This window comes from Melanostigma gelatinosum (assembly GCF_949748355.1).
Source record: "Melanostigma gelatinosum genome assembly, chromosome: 7".
NCBI classification, from domain to species: Eukaryota; Metazoa; Chordata; class Actinopteri; order Perciformes; family Zoarcidae; genus Melanostigma; species Melanostigma gelatinosum.
Window position 1 is genome coordinate 27,849,461 of NC_136640.1, and position 20,762 is coordinate 27,870,222.

The following is a 20,762-nucleotide window of genomic DNA, read 5'->3' on the forward strand; positions in this document are numbered from 1 at the left end:
CAGGGGGAAACTATATGACACCAGGAGCAGAGCCTGAAATTCCTGGCATGCGTCCAGCCCAATATCACAAAGAAAGCGCTATACAATCTGCACAGCATATGACACCTTGCATCAGAAAAGGAAATGCTCCCCCCAAAAAAGTCTGCTACGGGGAGAAAACAAATAAAGAAACATCAGGGAGCGCAACGGAGGAGGGATCCCTCTTTCAGGATGGTCATAAGTGCATTAGATGTCATGTCTACGGACGACGTAATAGAATTACATCATGGTCCTTCCATATGACTATGACAAGAGGCAGATGCCCCCCAGACTGGAACTGGTTTCCACAGGTGAGGAGTTTCATAACTGAAGGCTCCCATTTGACTTTTGAAGACTGTAGAAACCACAACTGCATTCTGGGAGGACAGTGCTCTAGTGAGGTGATCGGGTAATATGAGCTCAGTGGTCAGCCCTAAATGGTACCTGACCAAGTAGGGCTTTGTAGGTGAGTAGAAGGATTCTCTATTGTAGATTTTACGGGGTGCCAATGCAGACTCGAGTAGAACGATCTCTTTTCTTAGTTTGTGTTCAGTACACGTGCTGCAGCATTCTGGATCAACTGGAGTCTTGAGCAACTTCTTAGAGCAGACTGGCAAACTGGAATTGCAGATATCTAGTCTAGAGGTAAAAGAAAATGCACTGACTCATTCTGCATTGTGTTGGATGTGCCTGATTTTTGCAATGTTAAGTAGGTGAAGAAAGACGGTACTTAAAGTTTGTTTTATGTGAGAGTTAAGGACATAGCCCAATCATAGATGACTTTGAGATTCTTTACGGTGGTGCTGGATGACAAGGGGGCAATACTTGACTAATCATTGGATAATTTATTTCTGAGGTTTTCAGGTCCAAGTAATAACTTCAGGTTTGTCTGAGTTTAACATCAGGAGGTTGCGGGTCATCTAGGTTTGTAGGTCCTTAAGGCTGGCTAACTGGTTGGTTTCGTCTGGCTTGATTGACAGATATAACTGGGTATCATCTGTGATTCTGGTTCTGATTCTGATAACAATGAAAGTTTATGGAATGTTTTCTGATAATATTACCTAATAGAAGCATATATAAGGTGAATAGAATCGGTCCAGCACAGAACTTGTAGAACTCTGGAACTAACGTTGGTGTTCACGGAGGATTCATCGTATACAGACTGGGATCGATCTGATAAACAGGACTCAAACCAGTTTAGTGTGGTTCCTCTGATGCCAATTAAATGTTCCAGTTGTTTAAAACCTCTTGAACTCCAACCCTATTTTTTAGGCCTCTGCTCGAAAATTGCATACCCATATTAAAAAGAGTATATCTCTGCAACCACAAGGTGTATTTGAATACTTTTGCTGTTATAATAAAGGGAACACTTGTGAGATTTGTTTAGATGTGTAAATATCAGAATATATCAGCGGTTCCCAAACTTTTTAGGCCGCGAACCCCCTTCTACATCCCGACCGGGTTCGCGCACCCCCCCCTCCCTTAATAAAAAAAAAAAAGCAACAGAGCCTGAAAATAAAATCGGACCAATGAGAGAACAGTTTGCTCGCGCGTGGCATTTGTTTACAATATTTAGTCCGCTGTTAAATGTTGCAGTGTGAACACAAACCGAACAAAGGAGCAACTGCAACATTGTATCATATTATCCCTGAATCGGAACAAATCAAACAAACTGAAGGTGTGAAAACGCCCTGAAACACTGCAACAAAGTTTCAATAACTTTCAGTGACACAAGGCGTCACTTTTAAAGAGCAATACGGATGCGAGCACACACGCACAGGCTCAGAGGCAGATTATCACATTTAATTTACAATTAATGAGCGACTAATGTAGCCAGGATGTCTTCGGACAAAGCATCGATGCGGCGACACAGTGTTGTTGGACACCGGGATCATGTCCAACTTTTTTGCTTCTTTCTCCCCAATCATACATTCCACCATCTCTCTGGCAGCTGGCAAGCACACGTCTTCGGCGATTGTGTGCGGTAGCCCCTTTCTCGCTATTCTGTAACCAGATATGAAGCCCGTAGTGCGTCATTTATAGACCCAACACATGAATGAGACTGCAGTTGTTTTTGGCTGTTTTGTAACTCCTCCAATTTCGATATAAACATTAAGGGGCTTTTGACTTGCACTGGCATGCTTGGTGTTCAGGTGGCGACGTAAATAAGAGCTTCAGACTGTTAGCCAGAACCTCACTGCACACCACGCACTGTGGCTTTGGGGAATCTGCGTTGCCAATCCAAGTGAAGCCCAGACACACATACTTTTCATCATATTTCCTCTTTTTTTTCCCAGTCTGATGCTCTCTCGTTTCCTCTTTTTTCACCTTGACTCGATGGGCCGATGTGCTCCCGATTTGTCTGCTAACCCTTCCTCCTTTTCGGTCTCCTCCGTCTCATCTTCCTCTGACTCTGGCTCCGTTCCCCTCGCCTCCGATTCCTCTCTCTCGCTCTCTCTCGCTCTCTCTCGCTCTCTCGCTCTCTCTCTCTCGCTCTCTGTCTCTCTCTCTCTCCTCTTTTACCACTGATAGCTTCAGATGTCCCACCTGACAGTTTCCCCGATTTCAGCCAGTTTAGCACATTTAAATGAATATTGCTGAATGCATGAAGTTCGCTGTTAGCTGACGTTAGCCGCACAAGCTAGGCTGGCTAGTGTGTACCACTGGCGGCAGGCGGCAAGTCTGCCGGAAGGACCTCAAGTGCATTTATTAAATTGTACGTTTTTCATTTTAAATCTTACAATGGGAATTTTTATAATTCATGTTTTTATTTTGTGAAAAATCCCACTTTTTAAATTACATTTTTTTTAAAATATTTAATATTACACCATCAGACCGCCATTGCACTTTTCCTCTCGCGCACCCCCTAGAGGCAGCTCGCGCACCCCCAGGGGTGCGCGCACCACACTTTGGGAATCCCTGGAATATATGTTACTGGTTAAGGGTAAATGAAGATGGGACACAGCACAAATTGAATTTTGCAGATCATAAACGATAATGGTGTTTATGTTGTTGGTGTTCTTTGGCTCATATCTCGCTGATGCTTGTAGCTGGATTTGTTTGATATGTGCGGCATCTGTGGACTGTCTGCTTTCTTTTGGGGTATCGTGTGTGCGTATTGCATAAAATACCGCAGCGATAGAGCCAGAAATGTGGCGAGTGGCAACCCACTCGCTACTAGGTGCCGCTATACGGATTTTGATATTTGGCCATTCTTATAGTTTGTTGTTTAGTTGTGTTTGGAGTATGTAAAAACGGCTTACGTGATCTTGTAGCCCAGGCTTTGCTGTTTAAATCAGGTATATAACATGTGTATAACATCATTATATTTGTTGCTGATAAGTGCATTTTTTTCAATGGTATATGCTAAGCTTTCTCCACAGCCCCCGAAAACAGGGGCACTTGGGCTCAAGAGGTACAGGATGTGGTGGTCAATGGTGTCGAATGCAGCACTAAAAAGAACAGGGAACAGAGACGAGTCCTTTGGCTGATGCAATCAGAAGGTCGTTAGTCATTTTCACCAGTGCTGTCTCTGTGCTATGATGCTTTCTAAATCCTGACTGAAAATCCTCAAACTATTGTTATGTAGAAAGTCACACAACTGATTTGCGATTGGTTTCTCAAAGATCTTATAGCGGAAGGGAAGGTTAGAGATCGGCCTATAGTTAGTCCACACCTCTGGATCAAGAGTGGGCTTCTTAAGAAGAGGTTTAACTACAGCTACTGCTACTTTGAAGGACAGTGGTACATGGCCTGTACCACTAGGTTGATTAGTAAAGAGGTGCTAACTAAGGTAAGACTTCTATGTGCAGCCTGGTGGGGATGGGGTTTAAGATACAACTGGATGGCTTAGACATAAAAACAGTTGTGAACGTTGATGGGAGAAAGGAAATCTAAATATATATCAGGTTTTACAGCGGTTTCTACGGTTCCTGTATTTGAGAATAAATGGGTACCAGTTGAGGGGATTAATGTTGTCTCCAATCATTAGAATTTGATCATTAAAGAAGTTCATGAAGTTGCTACTCCTGAGGGCTATACAAGTCATTTTTGCTAAAGTAAAGGAATGAGCCAGTAAATCTTCGCCATGGTGATCCAGATGATGAATTCATGCAGATTCAATGAATTTGTGGAGCTCTAAACCTGGTCCTTTGTTTTTCCAGGTCTTTAAAGGTGAATTTCAGCTACCAGATTTCCTAAAAGAACAATCACAGGTACAGTAACATTTCTGCCTGTTGTTGAGCTTTTTCTTCTTTCTTTTTTCAAATTCAGTCATTTTTTTATTGTCTAATTTGAGTTAAACCATCTGCCACTGAGTTGAAGATCTCCATACAGATTTCCATCTGCTCACATTTACACATCTCTTGTTTTTGACTTTAGTTTCTTGCCATATAATGCAGCTTGTTGTTGTTTTCTGGTTGTCATCATGTTTTGGTCTTAAGTGGTTCATTGTTTGTTAGTCTCTTTGTGTTGCCTTGTTTCTTGGTTTAAATGGCTGATGTTGGCTGAAGAACTCTTCTGCCCTCCGCTGGTAGTCGGAGGAACCTGCATCTACTGTCTATTTGCTGATGATGCCTTTGTATCAGCGCAATCTGCCTCTTTGTTCATTGAATGAGGTTGGAAATGCAATAAATGACTGACAAGTAGCGTATGTCCTTTCTTTGTCACAATGCTGCCTGTCATCCCGAGAGCACACACTGTAACTTGTGTCTGTATGTTTGCTCTTGGTTTCTCCATACAGATTCAGAAGTCTGCAGAGAGACCCAACCCCAGTTAGAAGCAGCGAGAATGCCGTCACCTCAACACACAGGTACAGCTCCTGCACTGCATTTATCTGCGCTTGTTACTGTGTAGATTAAGAACCAACAGTGACACCACACTGCTGGAGATCCTGGCCATACTGCTGGGCCCACTGGAGGGAAGGGCACAGGAGAACCAGAACCAAGACTGTGCGTTTCAGTCAAATGAGAGGTTTTCTAAAGGGAGTCAATACACTTCCGTGGCGTGATACATTCCTGCTTATGTACAAATTTTTCATCAAAATAAGACGACTGATCCTTATTCACAGTGCATCTCCTCGCGTAATCCTAGCACTAGTGTGAATAGTGAACAGGGTGGGTCTTGCTAAATAAAAGCGCCGCTGCAGGGTGATATGTTCCAGCTGCTCGATCCGTCCAGAGCATGTGGGTTCCCGTAGACATACCCGGCCTTACTCTGCCTCTGTTAGGCTACTTGCTGCTAAATGCTATGATGCTAACTTATCTAGCCCACTAGTATAACTAGACACTAGTATCAGTATGAGTGACTCAGCCATGGTAGCTCACGTTTTTTTGTCCCCGTATTTGGAAGAGAGGCTACCCCATCTGAAGAACGGTAGTTTTTATTTTCTAATTTCCATCTGCTTTTTGATCGTTAAACTCACTTCTTGTGAATTTAGAAGCCGAGAAATCAACTATTTAGTTCAAACATTGGCAATTTTACAAAACGTGGTGGATGATTGAAAGTGTTGTGTAATGCGTCCCATCAGCCTTCCTAAACACAACGTGTTATCCCTCAACATTTCATTTCCTAGTTTGCCGTATTGTTGCAATGTCAGTGTTGAGTGTAATTTAACAGATGTGGAACAGTAAGCTTGACTTGTCTTGACTTATCATCACATGAGCTGTTGGTGTCAATGTTACTGCTGCTGTAAATAACAACATGTTGGGATATGTTTTGTGTGTCAACTGTCCTGCAATAATGGAAGAAGATACAAGATATTAGCTGGTCATTATTCAGCTTTGGGGGTGCTGGTAGGATGATGTTACCTTTGAACAGAGCCAGGTCACTGCTGGTCCCTGTTTCCAGTTGTAATGCTCTGATGCGGTATAGATCCTCTCATCTAATTATAAGCAGGAAAGTGAAAACGGTTATTTCCCAAAATGTGTGAACTTTTCCTTTATGGTCAGAGTAGGTAGTGGCTAGTGGACAACTGACTCAAAGCATTACAACAACAAAGGTTCTCAGCCTTTGATTAATGTCTCTGACTGAGGTCATCAAACAGTCATGAAATGTTTGGTCAGAGTCGCTCCTGATTTTACACTAAAACCAACTCTGCTTTGATTTGAACTAAGACGATCATTTCTCTTGTCTCTGAACAGGAACCCAGGGGCAGTGGAATCACCGTGTCGCCCATCTCACCGCGAGGAAGGCCTCGGCACCTTTCAAATGTCACAGCAGGACCGTCTCCTCACCAGAGAACTCTTGGCCTTCGATGTTGTGCAACATATGATACTAATACTTCTCACAACCACAGAATGTCTGCTGATTGTTACTTTTTCGTGTCGCGTCACGCTCGAGTTTTAAAAAAATGATTTCTGGCTTTTTAGAAAAATATCTCTGTGATTCTGTTGTAAGAAACTGCAGTGAACTGATATCGCAAGAAGCATTTATGAATGGAAAATGAGCTTTTGGAAGATGCCATACCTATTTTAATGTTACTTTTTTCATGCCTTTGTATTGTGAAACCTCATGGGTACTGACATTATAAACTTTTTTTTTTTAACCTGTTGTCAGTCTGGTTTTATGTGCTTATTTGTAAAAAGAAAATGAAACAAAGATGGAGAGTAAAAATACCTGGACAAATCTGGTGAAAATCCTTCAGTAAGTCCTGATAATTGCAGTTCTAAGTCCTAGAATCCTATAATAGTCGACAATCGACTTTACATCACACACAGTCATTAGATCTGTCGTTGATGTGAAACTGTTGAGTAGCAGCGTTCATGTCTTTGAGGAGAACAATTATAAACCAAAAGGAACACATGCAGAGCTTCAAAGGAAAGCCAGCAGCTCACGAATGAACAGCCTCTTATTTAATAATACATTACATTCAAGTAAAATCTTCACCAATATATGTTTGAAATCTGTGTACAACATTTAAAAAAACACTAAACTGTCAACGTGTAACATAGTCTACAAACATTGCATTGATTTTCTGCAAAGTATAAACCTCATTAGAGCTGCTTATGTTGGTTTTAGCGGCTCTAATGAGGTAGACTATGTATAAAGATAATATAGACTGATGAAAGCAATATATATATATATATATATATATATATATATATATATATATAATGCACTATAGTTAAAGAATCGATCACCATTTTTCAAATGTCAGTGTGTATATCTTGTCCTTTCGGAAACTCCTTCATCCTGATGTAGCACTCTATGAATGTTTACAAGCTGGTAGTGTGTTGAGGTCTCAATCAGGCGCTGGATGAGAGCACTTCATGTTTTGTCTATCATAGGCAGGAGCTAAAGTGGGTTAGAACAATCAGGAACAGCGTTCCGGCAATTTGGTATCGACAAGAAATAATTATCTGATTGGCAGTTTCATACATAATGTAGATCGAGTTCATTTGTCGTGTTCTGCAGCCTGGCGTCCCTCCCAGCTGATGCCATCGAGATACTCGGTCAACAAATCGGAAAGTAATATCACCCCACAGTCGTTTTCCCTGATGCACCACAACACCCTTCTGGGAATCCCCAATTGGAAGCAAGACCTATGTGAGATGTGAGCGGCGCCCACCGGGGGGTGAATCTGCAGTGAAAAACACAAGCTGACGGACAACAGCAAGCCGTGATACATCACGCCGTTGGATTTGGTACCCTGGTCTAAGCGAGACACGCATCTCGTGGCATCTGTGTGGATTGATACATTTAATAAAATGAAAGCATATCGGAAGTCAAAGCCTCTAAAAACGCTTACAATTAGCAAGCTGCTTAATCCCACTGTAACTCCTGACCACCATAGGCCGAACTTCACAATCTCTACAGTTTCACCAGCCAAATCAACATCTTCTTTTCAAGCTATGTTATTGTGATCATATTGAATATTTGTCTAGTCTTTGCAGTCACTGTATTGTCAGGGTTAAGGAACACACGGTTTGGGCTCTAAAAGCCACATAGTCTAAGTACTCAGATACTGTGATTTGCTTCTCACAATTCCCTTTTAACTATTCACTGTTTAAAAAGTAATGACTTCTTATTTTGTATAATCCTTGACCACCAAACCATCGGGGTGGACATTCCCTTTTCTGTGTCATGTTTGGTTCAGGATATATGATGTGAAATACATCATTTGGTTATGGCACAATGTAAAATGGCCACCATGGCACACAAGTGAACATCATTTCCACATATGATAATGAATCACTACTGAATAGTCCTCATTAGTTGTACCATGTGTGACGACTTCCCCTCCACTCAGGGTCTGTGTCCTGTTGTCTGTTTGTCTTTCAGGATGTTAATCGGTCACTGAGCCTGGTTTGGTCCCAGCTCTAAAGGCTGCCCCTCTTCTTTGGCTTGCCCTCCTCTCTGCCTCTTGTTTGGATGACACGGCTGCTTATTTGTTTTGTTTGGTAGTTCAGTTTGATGTAAATTCTTTAAATAAATGTATATTTATTACTTTTACCACTCGTCTTGTCTCCCTTGTATGGAGTCAGATCAGTCTCAATAATTGCAAATGCAAACAGAAAGATTCACAAATATATTCGATTTACGAATGCACACAGAAGGATTTATATGTATATATATATACATACATATATACGTGTGTATATATATGTATGTTTGTATATATATATATATTCAAGACGTCTCGTAGTAGTAGCGTCTCTGTGTAGTCAACAACTGTCAAATCAAATAAAGAAAGTACACATCAATTATATTTTAACAATTATTATTACAAATTGAACTGGATGGATTCTACATTAATAATACATAGAAATACATTAATAAATGCTCTTCTCATTTCAAGTACAATAATGGCTGGACTAAAGAATAACTGACATAATAGAAAGGTTTTCAAAAATTTGCATCTTAAAATAAAGTAATTCATTTTAGAAAAATAAATTTCACTGAATTGTCCTGCAGCTTTAAATTCAGTTCATTCAGGTGTGAAGTGATGTCAATCAATAAAGCCACGATATTATATTTTTCTCATCTTCTAACAAGAGAAATTAGTGTGCATGGACTTTATCTGTGGTTATTAATATTAATTAAACCACTTGTTTCAGTTCTATTCTCTCTGTTAACATCATGGTTGGTCAGTGAATTCATGCGTTAGGATTCTGATCATATTGGGCTCTGAGGTTTATTTTCTGTGTCTTCATTCAGACATTAGTGGGTGCGTTTGCTCAAAAGAGTTGTGCTTTGTATCGTAGTGTCGCTTCATTTACCGCTTTTAATAATCGTCACGGTCTCTAAACATAAGAGACACACTGGTTATAAACTGTCCGTGTGAAGAATGAACCTATAAGAGTCTGTTCATTCTTGGTGAACGTCATGTGAAATAACTTCTCTGACTCACGTAATATGCTCCTGCTCTTCCCTCGTCTCTCCCCCGGTGTGTGTACATCTCACTCGATTCAGGAAAGTTGTCAGAATACTCATATTTGATTGGCTGAGCTGCGTCACGTGATGTGATTTACACCGCATTGGTCGGTGTATTTCCTGCACCGCTGAACGAGTGCCGTAAAGGCTGAAAAAGCTGCGCAGGTTAAAATAGAAGCGCTCTGTCAAAATAAAATAGATTTTAGGTCCTGGGTCCGGATACAACGGCGTCTGGGTCCGGATCCGGACCGCGGTCCGCCAATTGGCGACCCCTGCTCTACACCAATGACTGCACCTCAGTTGTCCTTTATCAAATCTCAACACAATCTTAGTCAAATGATCAAATTCTGAAAGTGTAACTGTAAAGCAGCAGTGGAACATTTCACCGTTTCATTTTTCATAATCACGTCACCGTTATTGATCTATGAAATAGTGTCTCTGGAGATGAATCGAACTTCAGTTAATGTTGATAATAAACTGATTCATTGATCTAAATGTGCTTTTAAAGGTTTGAGGAGCAGCAGGGCTGTTAGAGTCCAGATCCTCTGATGACCCTCTGATCAGATCCAGAGGATCACAGAGATGATGGTGGACTCACTCCCAGTGATGTCCCTTCCATCTGAGGAGAGAAGAAGAAGAAGATATGAATGAGTGTTTGCAGCGACTCCCTTCATCAGCTGTCAGTCATCAGGATGCAGCACATCCAGTGGAAAGAGCAGCAGGACTTCAGTCCTTCCAGCTCTCATCTTAACGTATTGGAGTGAACACACTGAGCTCCAAGCTCACACACCTGCACACACTTTGGACATTGTAATGATAAAAAATGTTTTAACCTCCTCATCATATTTTCTGTGAGATATGTTGCTGTTAGAAAGTTCATTGTCTGGATGTCTGAACACATTGACCTATTTGGTCTAGTACAAAGGTCACTTTTCTATCTTAGTCGGGACAAACAACCGACGTGTTCTTTCTCTATATCAACTGCTTCTTGTTAGACTAAACATTTTTGCCTTAGTCTCCGGTGTGTTATCTGCTCCTCTGTGCCGGCCGGTATAAATACCTTGTTTTGATTCATCGTCTCTAGAGCATATTCACAGTTCACTGCAATACGTGGTTGTGTTTTGTGTTCTCTGTTTGCAAACATTAAATAATAATGAAACTTTGATCATTCATCAAGACTCTGTTTTTATGTTAAACACTTTGGATAAAACCAACTTCACTCCTGAACTTGTAAAGGAAATATTCCACAACAACATCAAGTCTGTTAACTCTGCACATTTCACTCAAGTACACAGTGGAGATAAAGAGCTGAGGGTCCTGAACGCATCACCACTGCAAAAACAGAGAGGTGTTCACTGCTCACTGTAACGATGGTTCAAAGCTGATAAAAACCACAGTCTCAGTGACATGTGAACGTCTCATCTCTTTGAAATATTCCAATCAGAAAGAACAGATCAGATTGATGGATGAGGACCACTGTCTCTATACATGTTGAGATGCTGTCAGCTGATGAACAGCTTTATTTCCTGCAGACTTGAACACAACATCAGTCGTCTTCACATCAACTCAAACACACGATCACAACAAGCTGGTGCTCATCTGATTGGCTGACTTTCAGTGTTCTCCTCACACAGCTTCACTGAGAAGGTTGGAGGTTTACAGGAAATACTGGATCTGTGTTTAGTTCAATACTGCTGGAACCAGCATGGACTGAGTCCATCCCTCTACTGACCTCAGAGTCTCCAGTGTACAGTGTGGACTCTCCACAAGATCAGACAGCAGCTTCACATCTGAATCCTTCAGACTGTTTAATCTCAGATCCAGTTCTCTCAGATGGGAGGGGTTGGACTTCAGAGCTGAGGCCAGAGAAGAACAGCTGACCTCTGCAGCTGTTCAACCTGAATAAAGAATAAATGATTTATTATTTTATTATTCAATCAGATGTGTTCATGTTTTAAATGTGTAGCTCAACATGACTATGTCCTCATCAATGAGCTTTTCTCTTTGTCATTGTGTTATTGTGGATCATCATCATGTCAGCCTTCTACAGACATCATCCAAATGTCACCACAACATTCATACGCCTGTTGATGTCAACACAGATTAACACCATGCTGCTGGTCTCAAAGACGGTTCATGACTTCATTGATTACATGAGCTTCTTCTTTGTGTATCTGGTAGCTTCGTAGCTTCATGTCTTTAACAGGAGAGGTCCACATGTGTCTTCAAACAGCTAATGTCATCTGTCCATCACCAGAGTTCTTGGTGGCAGTAATCATTCCTCCTGTCACACTGAGTGTGAAGTGGTCCCTTCATAACACAACTACACTGAAGAAATTACTTCACAAGTTCAGCTGAAACTAATATGAAGCTTCAGCAGTCTGAGTCAGACGAACCAAAGTTACAGACTATTGAGGAGCAGATTCCCTCTTTGAGTTCCTCTTCCTCCACTGAGCTCAACAAGGAAACAGCGTTCAACCCGCTGCTACGTACTGATGAGGAAGGTAGTACATAGTACATGTACACCGTACACGGTACACTGTGTACATGTACACAGTAGTACTGTCTACACAGTACATTGTGTGTACATGTGGATTCACCATCAATTTAACTGACTATATTTGAAATCTACAAAGTTGATTTCTCTCCTCAAAAGTTCTCATTAGTGAATTTTGTGATGAAATAGAATGAAGAATGTGCTGTTCTAGCGCTTTGCATTGTGGGATACAGAAGGAGAGGTAGACTGGAGATTCTTTCTGAATCAGTAAAACAGCAGGTATTTCTGTCACACTGTACATTTAGCTTTTGTTAGCATGCTACATGCTACATTTTGGTCAAATCAGTACAAACTGCTCGTATAGTATGAGCTTTCAAATACAGCCACTGTCAAACACAACAGACTGACTTGATACATGTGGAGCCTCAGATTAGTTCAGATCAACTTTACAAGTCATTTCTACACAGAACTAGACTGTGGATTTAGTCCTGAACATCACAGACAGTATGGACCGATTACAGACACCAAGAACTCTTGAATGGACATTTGGACACGCGAGTATTGTATTGAGAAAGACCTGAACGAATATGAACCGGTCATTTAAGAACATGTGTTTTTTGTTACAACCAAAAGGTCTGTGTCGTCAGATAATGAGACAAAACATGAAAACAACCACAGTTAGACCTGCTGTCAACAAGAACTTGGAAACAAGTTAGAACCTTCAAAATCTACAGTTTGATGATGTCATTCATAATCATCACTTGTTGAAGAGCCACTTCCACTATGACTGGTCTCAGCTGACATCTTTTTCTAGTAATTACAACAGAGACTTATGTTCTGAAAGCCTGCTCAGTGGAGACATTTGGGCCTGTGTGAGGCTGCTGCTCATTACTCTGAGCTCTGCTTTAATCTCACCACAGCAGCCGTGTGGTTGTCTCTGTAGCAGCCTCATCAGCTTCTGATACCATGAAGATCACCACAGTTCACAACTTCACCTTTATTGAGCTTTGCATTCAAGTCTTCCTGTCTCTGTTTACACAGAGTTTGTATCTGCTGTCATCAGATCTTCATCCTCCTCCTTCATCTCCCTCACACACTCTACAGCCTCATCAGGACTGACATCACCTTCACTGACTGATGGACCACAATGAGTCTGTGGAAGCTAAAAACTCTCCTGTCAATCACTTAATTTCTCTACTTTCTGTTACTCTAACAAATATTCAGCTTTTGTTTTCAGGCAAATCCTGAAACCTTACAGTCAGTGAACTGACCTCAGAGTCTCCAGTCGACAGTGTGGACTCTCCAGTCCAGCACACAGCAGCTTCACTCCTGAATCCTTCAGGTAGTTGTTACTCAGGTCCAGCTCTCTCAGATGGGAGGGGTTGGACTTCAGAGCTGAGACCACAACTTCACAGTGAGTCTCTGAGAGTTCACAAGAAAGTCTGGAATGACACAAATATTACAAAATATTATTGTGAAAGAGGACACTTAATATTTACTTCCTGCTTCCTGTTTTGATGAACATTATCTCTTCACATCAGTGGTTCAGCTAATCGTATCTCACTGTGTTTCACATGAAACAATAACTCTCATCACTCTCTCTCCTACCTGCAGACTTTTAATCTTTGTTTTTTTTATGTGCAGATGAAGGGAGACAAAGTGTCGTTACATTGAGGCTTCCATAATGTCTGTATATGATTAAATAGTTATAATTATATTTTTTTGTCGTAAACATTCTTTTCTGAGCCTCAAAGTGACATTTTTAACACAATAACCAGGCAGCAAGCAGTGAACAGCTGTGTTCTTCTCCCCCCCGGGTCCGGAACCCCTCCTACACTCTTGTCTCACTCACACACACACACACAATTTACAACAGTGACAATATTAAAATACATATTGTCGAGTCTTTAAAGTGTTTTTGTTTGTAAGCATCATTTAGTTATCATTACTGAGAATTTAACAAACATAAAAAAGAAGTAGATAGGTTTGCAGTTTTCAAGGTGTATATTTAAATGTCATCTCTTACACACATGAAGATAAAGTTGTGAATTATCAGACATACTTACAACTGCAGAAATATATTTGTGATTTTTTTTTTACATTTATATAAATCATAATTTATTTATTTGTGCATTGGAATGTATTTGTGAATCTTTCTGCGTGCATTTGTGAGTCAAATTTATTTGTAAATCCTTCTGTGTGCATTTATAAATCGAATATATTTGTGAATTGTTCTGTGCGCATTCGTGAGTCTTTCTGTGTGCATTTGTGATTATTGAGACTGATCTGACCCCATATGTTAAATTACATCGATTTTGACCAAATGCATTGTCCATTAATTACGAAGCATACCGTCCTGCGTGGGTTTAGTGTCCGGATAATTGAATCAGTTTGGGCTGTTTTCTTTTACAAACAAGAATGATGGTCTGGAGAAATGGGGATTGTGTGGCGATTGCTTAGCCCTGTTTGAATCAGTAGGAAACAGCTGCCTAAACGCTGCGGGGAGAATGTAGCGTGAGTTTGTGCGTGTTGTTTTGCTTATTAAGCTAGTTTAGCATAGCCTCGCAGAACATCCTGCAGTTGACCTGAAAAGATGTTGAATAGTTTGAGGAGGAAACCAGCAACGTATGAAAACATGTGGACTCTTTTCTGGCCTCACTACTACCATCATTAAGGCCCACTGGCTGTGAAGTAGTGTGAACATGTGTCCTCCTGTGCTCTCATTGGCTACTTAATGTTGTCGTACTAACTTTATTCTCATACTCTAGGACAGGGGTGTCAAACTCAATCACAGAGAGGCCAAAATAACTGGGACTACGTTGAGGGCCAAACAGGGTCAACATTTAACAAACATTTATCTAAAATAGATAGAAGATGATGTCAGACACCTTGTAGAACCTCCTGATGTATTAATAACTAAAGTACATGAAGTGATGACTGTAAAATACTGCTACATGTTGGGATAAAAGCTCAAACACAACCTCTAAAGTCCTTCATTTGTTTCAGCAGGTTTGCATGTCGCCTCCATCACCCAAAGGAAGATAAATAGAGGAAGAATTATATCAATATAAAATATAACAATCATTAGAAATAAATAGAATAACTGTGTTCATTAACTTCACAGTGAAAACTAAACCAACTGAAACATGTTTTCACTCGCAGCATTTGAAACATCAAGAACATCTGTGATGAAATATCACTGAATTATGATTTTGTATTAAACAACTGGAACTATATTTTAAGAATATGAATTTCATAGTGTCTGTATTAGAATAACTAAATGATTGATCTACACTGATTCATAAAGTTAATCACATCTGGACTTACTGAGCCTTTCTGCAGTTCCTCACAGCTGAAATCAGTCTCCATCGTCCCACATATGATATCTTGTAGTTCTTCAGGTCGAACTCATCCAGAACCTCCTCTGACATCTGCAGCATGTAGGCCAGAGCTGAGCAGTGGATCACAGAGAGTTTATTCTCTGATCTGTTCTCTGACTTCAGGAACTCTTGGATCTCCTGATGTACTGAGAGCGCGTTCATCTCCATCAGACAGTGGAAGATGTTGATGCTTCTGTCAGGAGAGATGAAATCACTGTTCATCTCCTTCAGGTTCTTGATGGCTCTCTGGATGGTTTCTGGACTGTTGTCTGTCTGACCCAGCAGGCCTCCTAAGAGTCTCTGGTTGGCCTCCAGAGAGAGGCCATGAAGGAAGCGGACAAACAGGTCCAGGTGGCCATTTTGACTTTCAAGGGATTTCTCCATGGCTCTCTTCAGGAAGATATCAAGAGTATGAATACTTGTAGTCTTTTCCCATGAAGTCCTTCAGTACCTTTGTCTTCCTATTTGTGAAACAGTGGAACATGTATACTGCAGCCAGAAACTCTTGAACACTCAGATGAACAAAGCAGTAGACTGTTTTCTGGAAGATCATGCTCTCTCTTTTGAAGATCTCTGTACAAACTCCTGAGAACACCGACGCCTCCGTGAGATCAAGACCACACTGCTCCAGGTCTTCTTGGTAGAACATGATGTTTCCTTTCTCCAGATGTTCAAACGCCAGCCTCCCCAGCTTCAGAAGAATGTCCCTGTCAGCCTCCGTCAGCTCCTGAGGACTCGTCTCATGTCCCTCATGGTACTTCTGCTTCTTCCTCTTTGTCTGGACCAGCAGGAAGTGTGAGTACATGTCAGGCAGCTCTCCTCTCTGGTCTGTAGTCCACATGTGGTCCAGAACTGTAGCAGTGATCCAGCAGAAGACTGGGATCAGACACATGATGTGGAGGCTCCTGGATGTCTTGATGTGTGAGATGATTCTGCTGGACAGCTCTTCATCACTGAACCTCCTCCTGAAGTACTCGTCCTTCTGGGGGTCGGTGAAGCCTCGTACTTCTGTTACCCTGTCAACATGTGTAGGAGGGATCCGATTGGCTGCTGCAGATCTGGTAGTTATCCAGACGAGAGCCGAGGGAAGCAGTTTCCCCTCGATGAGGTTCGTCAGCAACACGTTGACCGATGCCTTCTGTGTGACATCAGACACGACCTCATTGTCGATGAAATCCAATGAAAGTCTGGTTTCATCCAGACCATCAAAGATGAACACAACTTTACAGACAGAGAGCTTCTCTGCTGGGACCTTCTGTAATGTTGGATGGAAAACATGGAGCAGATTGAGAAGACTGTCCTGCTCATCTTTGATCAAGTTCAGCTCCCTGAACGAAAGCAGAACCACCAGACTGACATCTTGGTTCTCCAAACCTTCGGCCCAGTCCAGAGTGAACTTCTGCACCAAGAAGGTTTTTCCAACACCGGCGACGCCATTTGTCAGAACGACTCTGATGGGTCTCTGTTGGTCAGCTGAGGCTTTAAAGATGTCGTGGCACTTGATCGGAGTGTCATAGAGGGTCTTCATCATGGAAGCTGACTCAAGCTGCCTCACCTCATGTTGGGTATTAACCTCTTCACTCTGTCCCTCTGTGATGTAGAGCTCAGTGTAGATCCTGTTGAGGAGGGTTCCACTTCCTCTTTCATCACTTCCTCCAGTCACACGTTCACATCTCTTCTTCAGACTGATCTTATGTTCATCTAAAACCTCCTGCAGACCACTATCTCCTGAAACAGAGAAACCAGAGAGAACATATAGAGAAGATATGATATTGATTTGACTCAAACAATCAGTAAACAATAACAGGCTGATATCTGAACCGACAAACGGGGACACATGAGTGAAAGCAACTTTCAGTTCGATTCAGTCAGACGCTACTAAAGTAGTGAGATGTGAACACAGAGAGCTTTCTCTCTGGTCACCAGCACAGACAGTGTTGATCCAGTCAGTGTAGCTACAGGCGTGGCTTTGGTTTGAGGGAGGAGACCGTCTCTGTCATGGTGCTGGGATTTGACATGGTCGGTTTCCTGTTTTATTTTGAAAGATCACTTTATGTCTTTGTGATTGTCTGTCCCGCCTGGATTTGTTCCACCTGTGTCAGTCTCACCTGTTTCATGAGTTAAAGCTGCTGAATAGTGAATTCAGAGCGTTTCTGTTGCTTCCACACGGCTCTCGACATGGCTGAGGGGTAACAGGAGGCGGGGCTACACTTTGATGACACGTTATCAGCTGTGAGCTAACCCAGACTGGGCTCTAGACCAGGGGTTCTTAACCTTTTTGACCTCAGGGCCCAACTTTTCAAGTACAAAGTGTCCCGGGGCCCACTCTTACTATATGCATCAAAAGTGTCAGACAACCTGTAGGTCATACAGAAACAGAGCAGTGGGCCTTTGGAGTCAGTCAAAATTTAAGATTTTTGTCCGCATAAAATAAAAAAGTATCTTTCAGTATAAATAACTGCCGGTGGCTGTATCTGTACAGGTAAAGGACAGTATAGGGCTGTAACTACACTATCAGTGAACAACTGCCTCACATTTGAAGAAGATTGGACAAAGTATGACCATTCTACAGAGTTTCTTCATGAAGAGATCCAGGCGGAGCTCTAAAAGGACATTTGGAGACCCAAATGGACACATGGTAACCACATGATATTCTGACACACTAAAGGTGTTTCTCCCTTTATATTTTGATATTATATTATTTTCCTTTTATTTTTAGCCTTTGCAAATTGCAAAAACTATGTATATATGGTCGAAGACATGGTGTGTGAGTAGCGGACTTGCTGTGCGTAATGGCTGCGACCGAGCGCACAAACGAGAATGAGAATAGCTCAGTTACGCAAACGTTGGTTGACGGCTTATGGAAGAGGAGGATAAGGTTTGTACTATAAGTACTAGCGTTTTCTGAAGGCAGTAGCTCCATGGTAACATCCGCTAGCACGTTGTCGGGTCTGTAATGTGTCTTTTTCCGTCGAAATGCTGCAAGATACGACTTGCAGCGGTTATGGCGACTTTGGACAGTGTGTGTGTGGGCTCCTTTTGTGGAGAAACCGTAAGAAATGAAAGAAAATCGATGATTTCTTTGCAAAGATGAGGAGTTTGGGCATGCTGGGATACCACATACGGACATGTTTTGTGACGTATTTGCGCAAACAAGCCGTAGGAACGGAAGGGGAGGGGATCGAGGATGCCGGTCTTGAACATAGTGATGGGAAGTTCGGCTCTTTTCTGAGAGCCGGTTCTTTTGACTCGGCTCCCAAAGAAGAGCCGGCTCTTTCGACTCCCGAACGGCTCTTTATTTAGGATCTTTTGTAGCCTATATTTTACCTTAACTTTGAAAACAAATCATGGTTTATGTGTTGAAAACCCTTTTGCTTTCAGTGTTTTTATGAGAGACCTTATAATTGCCTAATTCTGTGCATTTATTCTGTGACAAAACCACTCTTACGTTTGTTTATTTCAATTAAGCTTTTTTCACCCTTTCTTGCCATAATGCACGTTCTGTGTCATATAGTTTTGGGATCATTGTTTGGGAAAGTGTTTTTCTACTGGGTAGAGTGTATGTGGGATTTAGGGCTTTGACAAAGTTTTTCATTCCTTTGTCCTCCACAATGGAAAAGGGTTGAAAATCAGAAGCTACCATTTTAGCCAACTCATCATCAATACTGTGCTGTTTGGCTGGGGTCATCAGTTTAGGTAAAAACTGACTTATTTTGCTTTGAGTTGCAGTAGGAGAGGTTATACTTGCACGCATGGCAGTAGACGTTACAGCAGCTGTTGTTCTGGTATGAGACACACCAGGATCAGTAGATGGTGAGCTGGCTTGCCCTCTCTCCTCTAACTGCACTGTAGGATGGACAGTTCTGATATGTCTATGCAGGTTTGTGGTGGAACCTGCTCTTATAGTGACCTTCGTTTTGCAGTGAAGGCACTCTGCTTTGTTGTTCCCAATAACTTTAAACTGCAGCCAGATGCTGCTTCGCTTTCTAGTGTCACTCATAGTTAAACTACACGACAATGCAAGACGCACACACGCTCCTCAGTCCTCACCGCTCTGTCTCTCTCTTCACTTGCAGTGGAGTCAAGTGGTGTGTCTGCCCCGCCCCCTCTCTGTTTACACATCCTTAATTCTCACGTGAATGCCGCCTGCTGGTCGCCATGCTGACCAATCATAACAGACCTCTGTCGTAACCAGAGCTGGGACTGAGCACTGAAAGTGAAACCTAAGCAGCAAATGGGCAAAAAACTGGGAGCCGGCTCTCACTCGATGCGAGCCGGCTCTTCTGATTCACTACAAAGAGCCGGCTCTCAGAGCCGATGCTTGTGCGCATTAGTGATGGGTCATGAACTCTGCAAATCAAGATGATTTTATTCAGAATGAATCTTTGAGAACAACAAAGACATTAAAGTAGATATGAATACACAAACTACTGTTACTGCAGATATTTAGAAGCTTTTAAAGTTTGTATTAGTCCTCTTAGATTACATCACAGCTTTTCTAGGTGACTGACAGCTGTCACTGATACTAAGAGGAAGACCTCAAACTCAACTCAAAACCTCTAAATCTACAGAACACATTGTCAGAGCTACAGGAACTGAAAATGACTCCTATGAATGAGTTAGTAGAAGTTCTCTTACTGTGTGTCTGAGGGTCCAGCTTCTTTACTGAGGTCTGGAGGACCTTTGGACGAATCACTCTTCATAGACAGACAGCCGGAGACGAGACTCTGCTCTGTCCTCCTCTTCCTCCTCACAACCACTCATCTTCTGATCTGAAGTCAGTCTGAGAGTAAAACAGTAACACTGACTATGAGAGAGGAGACACCAGAATCAAGACGAGAGAACAGGAAGTAACACACACACACACACAGTATAATAAAAGCAAACGTTCATTCTAACATGTGTGTCCTCTACAGTCCACAGGGAGAAAAGTGACTCACACACTTTGACAGTAACACAATCAAATGTTGGATTAACACTCACCCTGCCTCAGCCTTCAGCTTCTCTCCTTCTGCTGTGAATGCGCACCAGCTGTTTGTTCACACTGTGGCGAGCAATGATTGGAGAGCGATGAGCATGAATGTGTTATTCAGCCCCTTGAAAAAGAGGAATCTGTATCATAACGGTAAGCATGAGGCACATTGTGTATGTGTTAGACATTGAGGGAAACAAGTTGTTTCAATACACTGAAATGTGTGGATCATTTGGGAAGCGTTACAGAAAGCCTAAATAGTGCAGGTATTCATTCATTTCTACCCATGCACTTGTCAAAAACACCTGCTGCCTTCGGCTTTGAGGATCTGGAGAAAGGCTATTTCAACACTAGTGAGACTGAGTGTTACGTAGGTAACGATCCCGATACTGCGGGTACCTTGAGCTGTGTGACAATGACAAAACAACCTTCATGAGGTGGCATGACAGTTTGTGGAGGAACATTTGATTTCCAAGCAGAGATTCGGAGCTACTGCAGCAATGATGTAGAAGTGTTGCGCAGG

At 41.9% G+C, this 20,762-nt stretch overlaps 1 protein-coding gene and 1 pseudogene across 3 annotated transcripts in view; one reads left to right on the forward strand and one right to left on the reverse strand.

Moving 5' to 3' along the window:
• tpst1 (tyrosylprotein sulfotransferase 1) overlaps positions 1-6,534 on the forward strand; it is a 68,831-nt gene extending 62,297 nt beyond the window's left edge. The window contains exons 4-6 of one of the 2 annotated variants that reach the window (XM_079272028.1): positions 4,182-4,232; positions 4,760-4,828; positions 6,159-6,534. In XM_079272028.1, coding sequence (XP_079128154.1) covers positions 4,182-4,232; positions 4,760-4,795 — 87 coding nt within the window. In that variant the 3' untranslated portion in view covers positions 4,796-4,828; positions 6,159-6,534. The remainder of the gene's footprint in view (positions 1-4,181; positions 4,233-4,759; positions 4,829-6,158) is intronic. The other variant, XM_079272029.1, reaches the window with a different exon arrangement.
• A 4,482-nt stretch (positions 6,535-11,016) lies between these two features.
• On the reverse strand, positions 11,017-20,031 carry LOC306780110 (protein NLRC3-like; annotated as a pseudogene). The gene is made up of 6 exons: positions 19,906-20,031; positions 19,532-19,617; positions 15,215-16,995; positions 13,144-13,329; positions 11,123-11,279; positions 11,017-11,029 (listed from the first exon to the last, which is right to left on the reverse strand). The product of its transcript is annotated as a protein NLRC3-like (transcript).
• Positions 20,032-20,762: the final 731 nt, after the last annotated feature.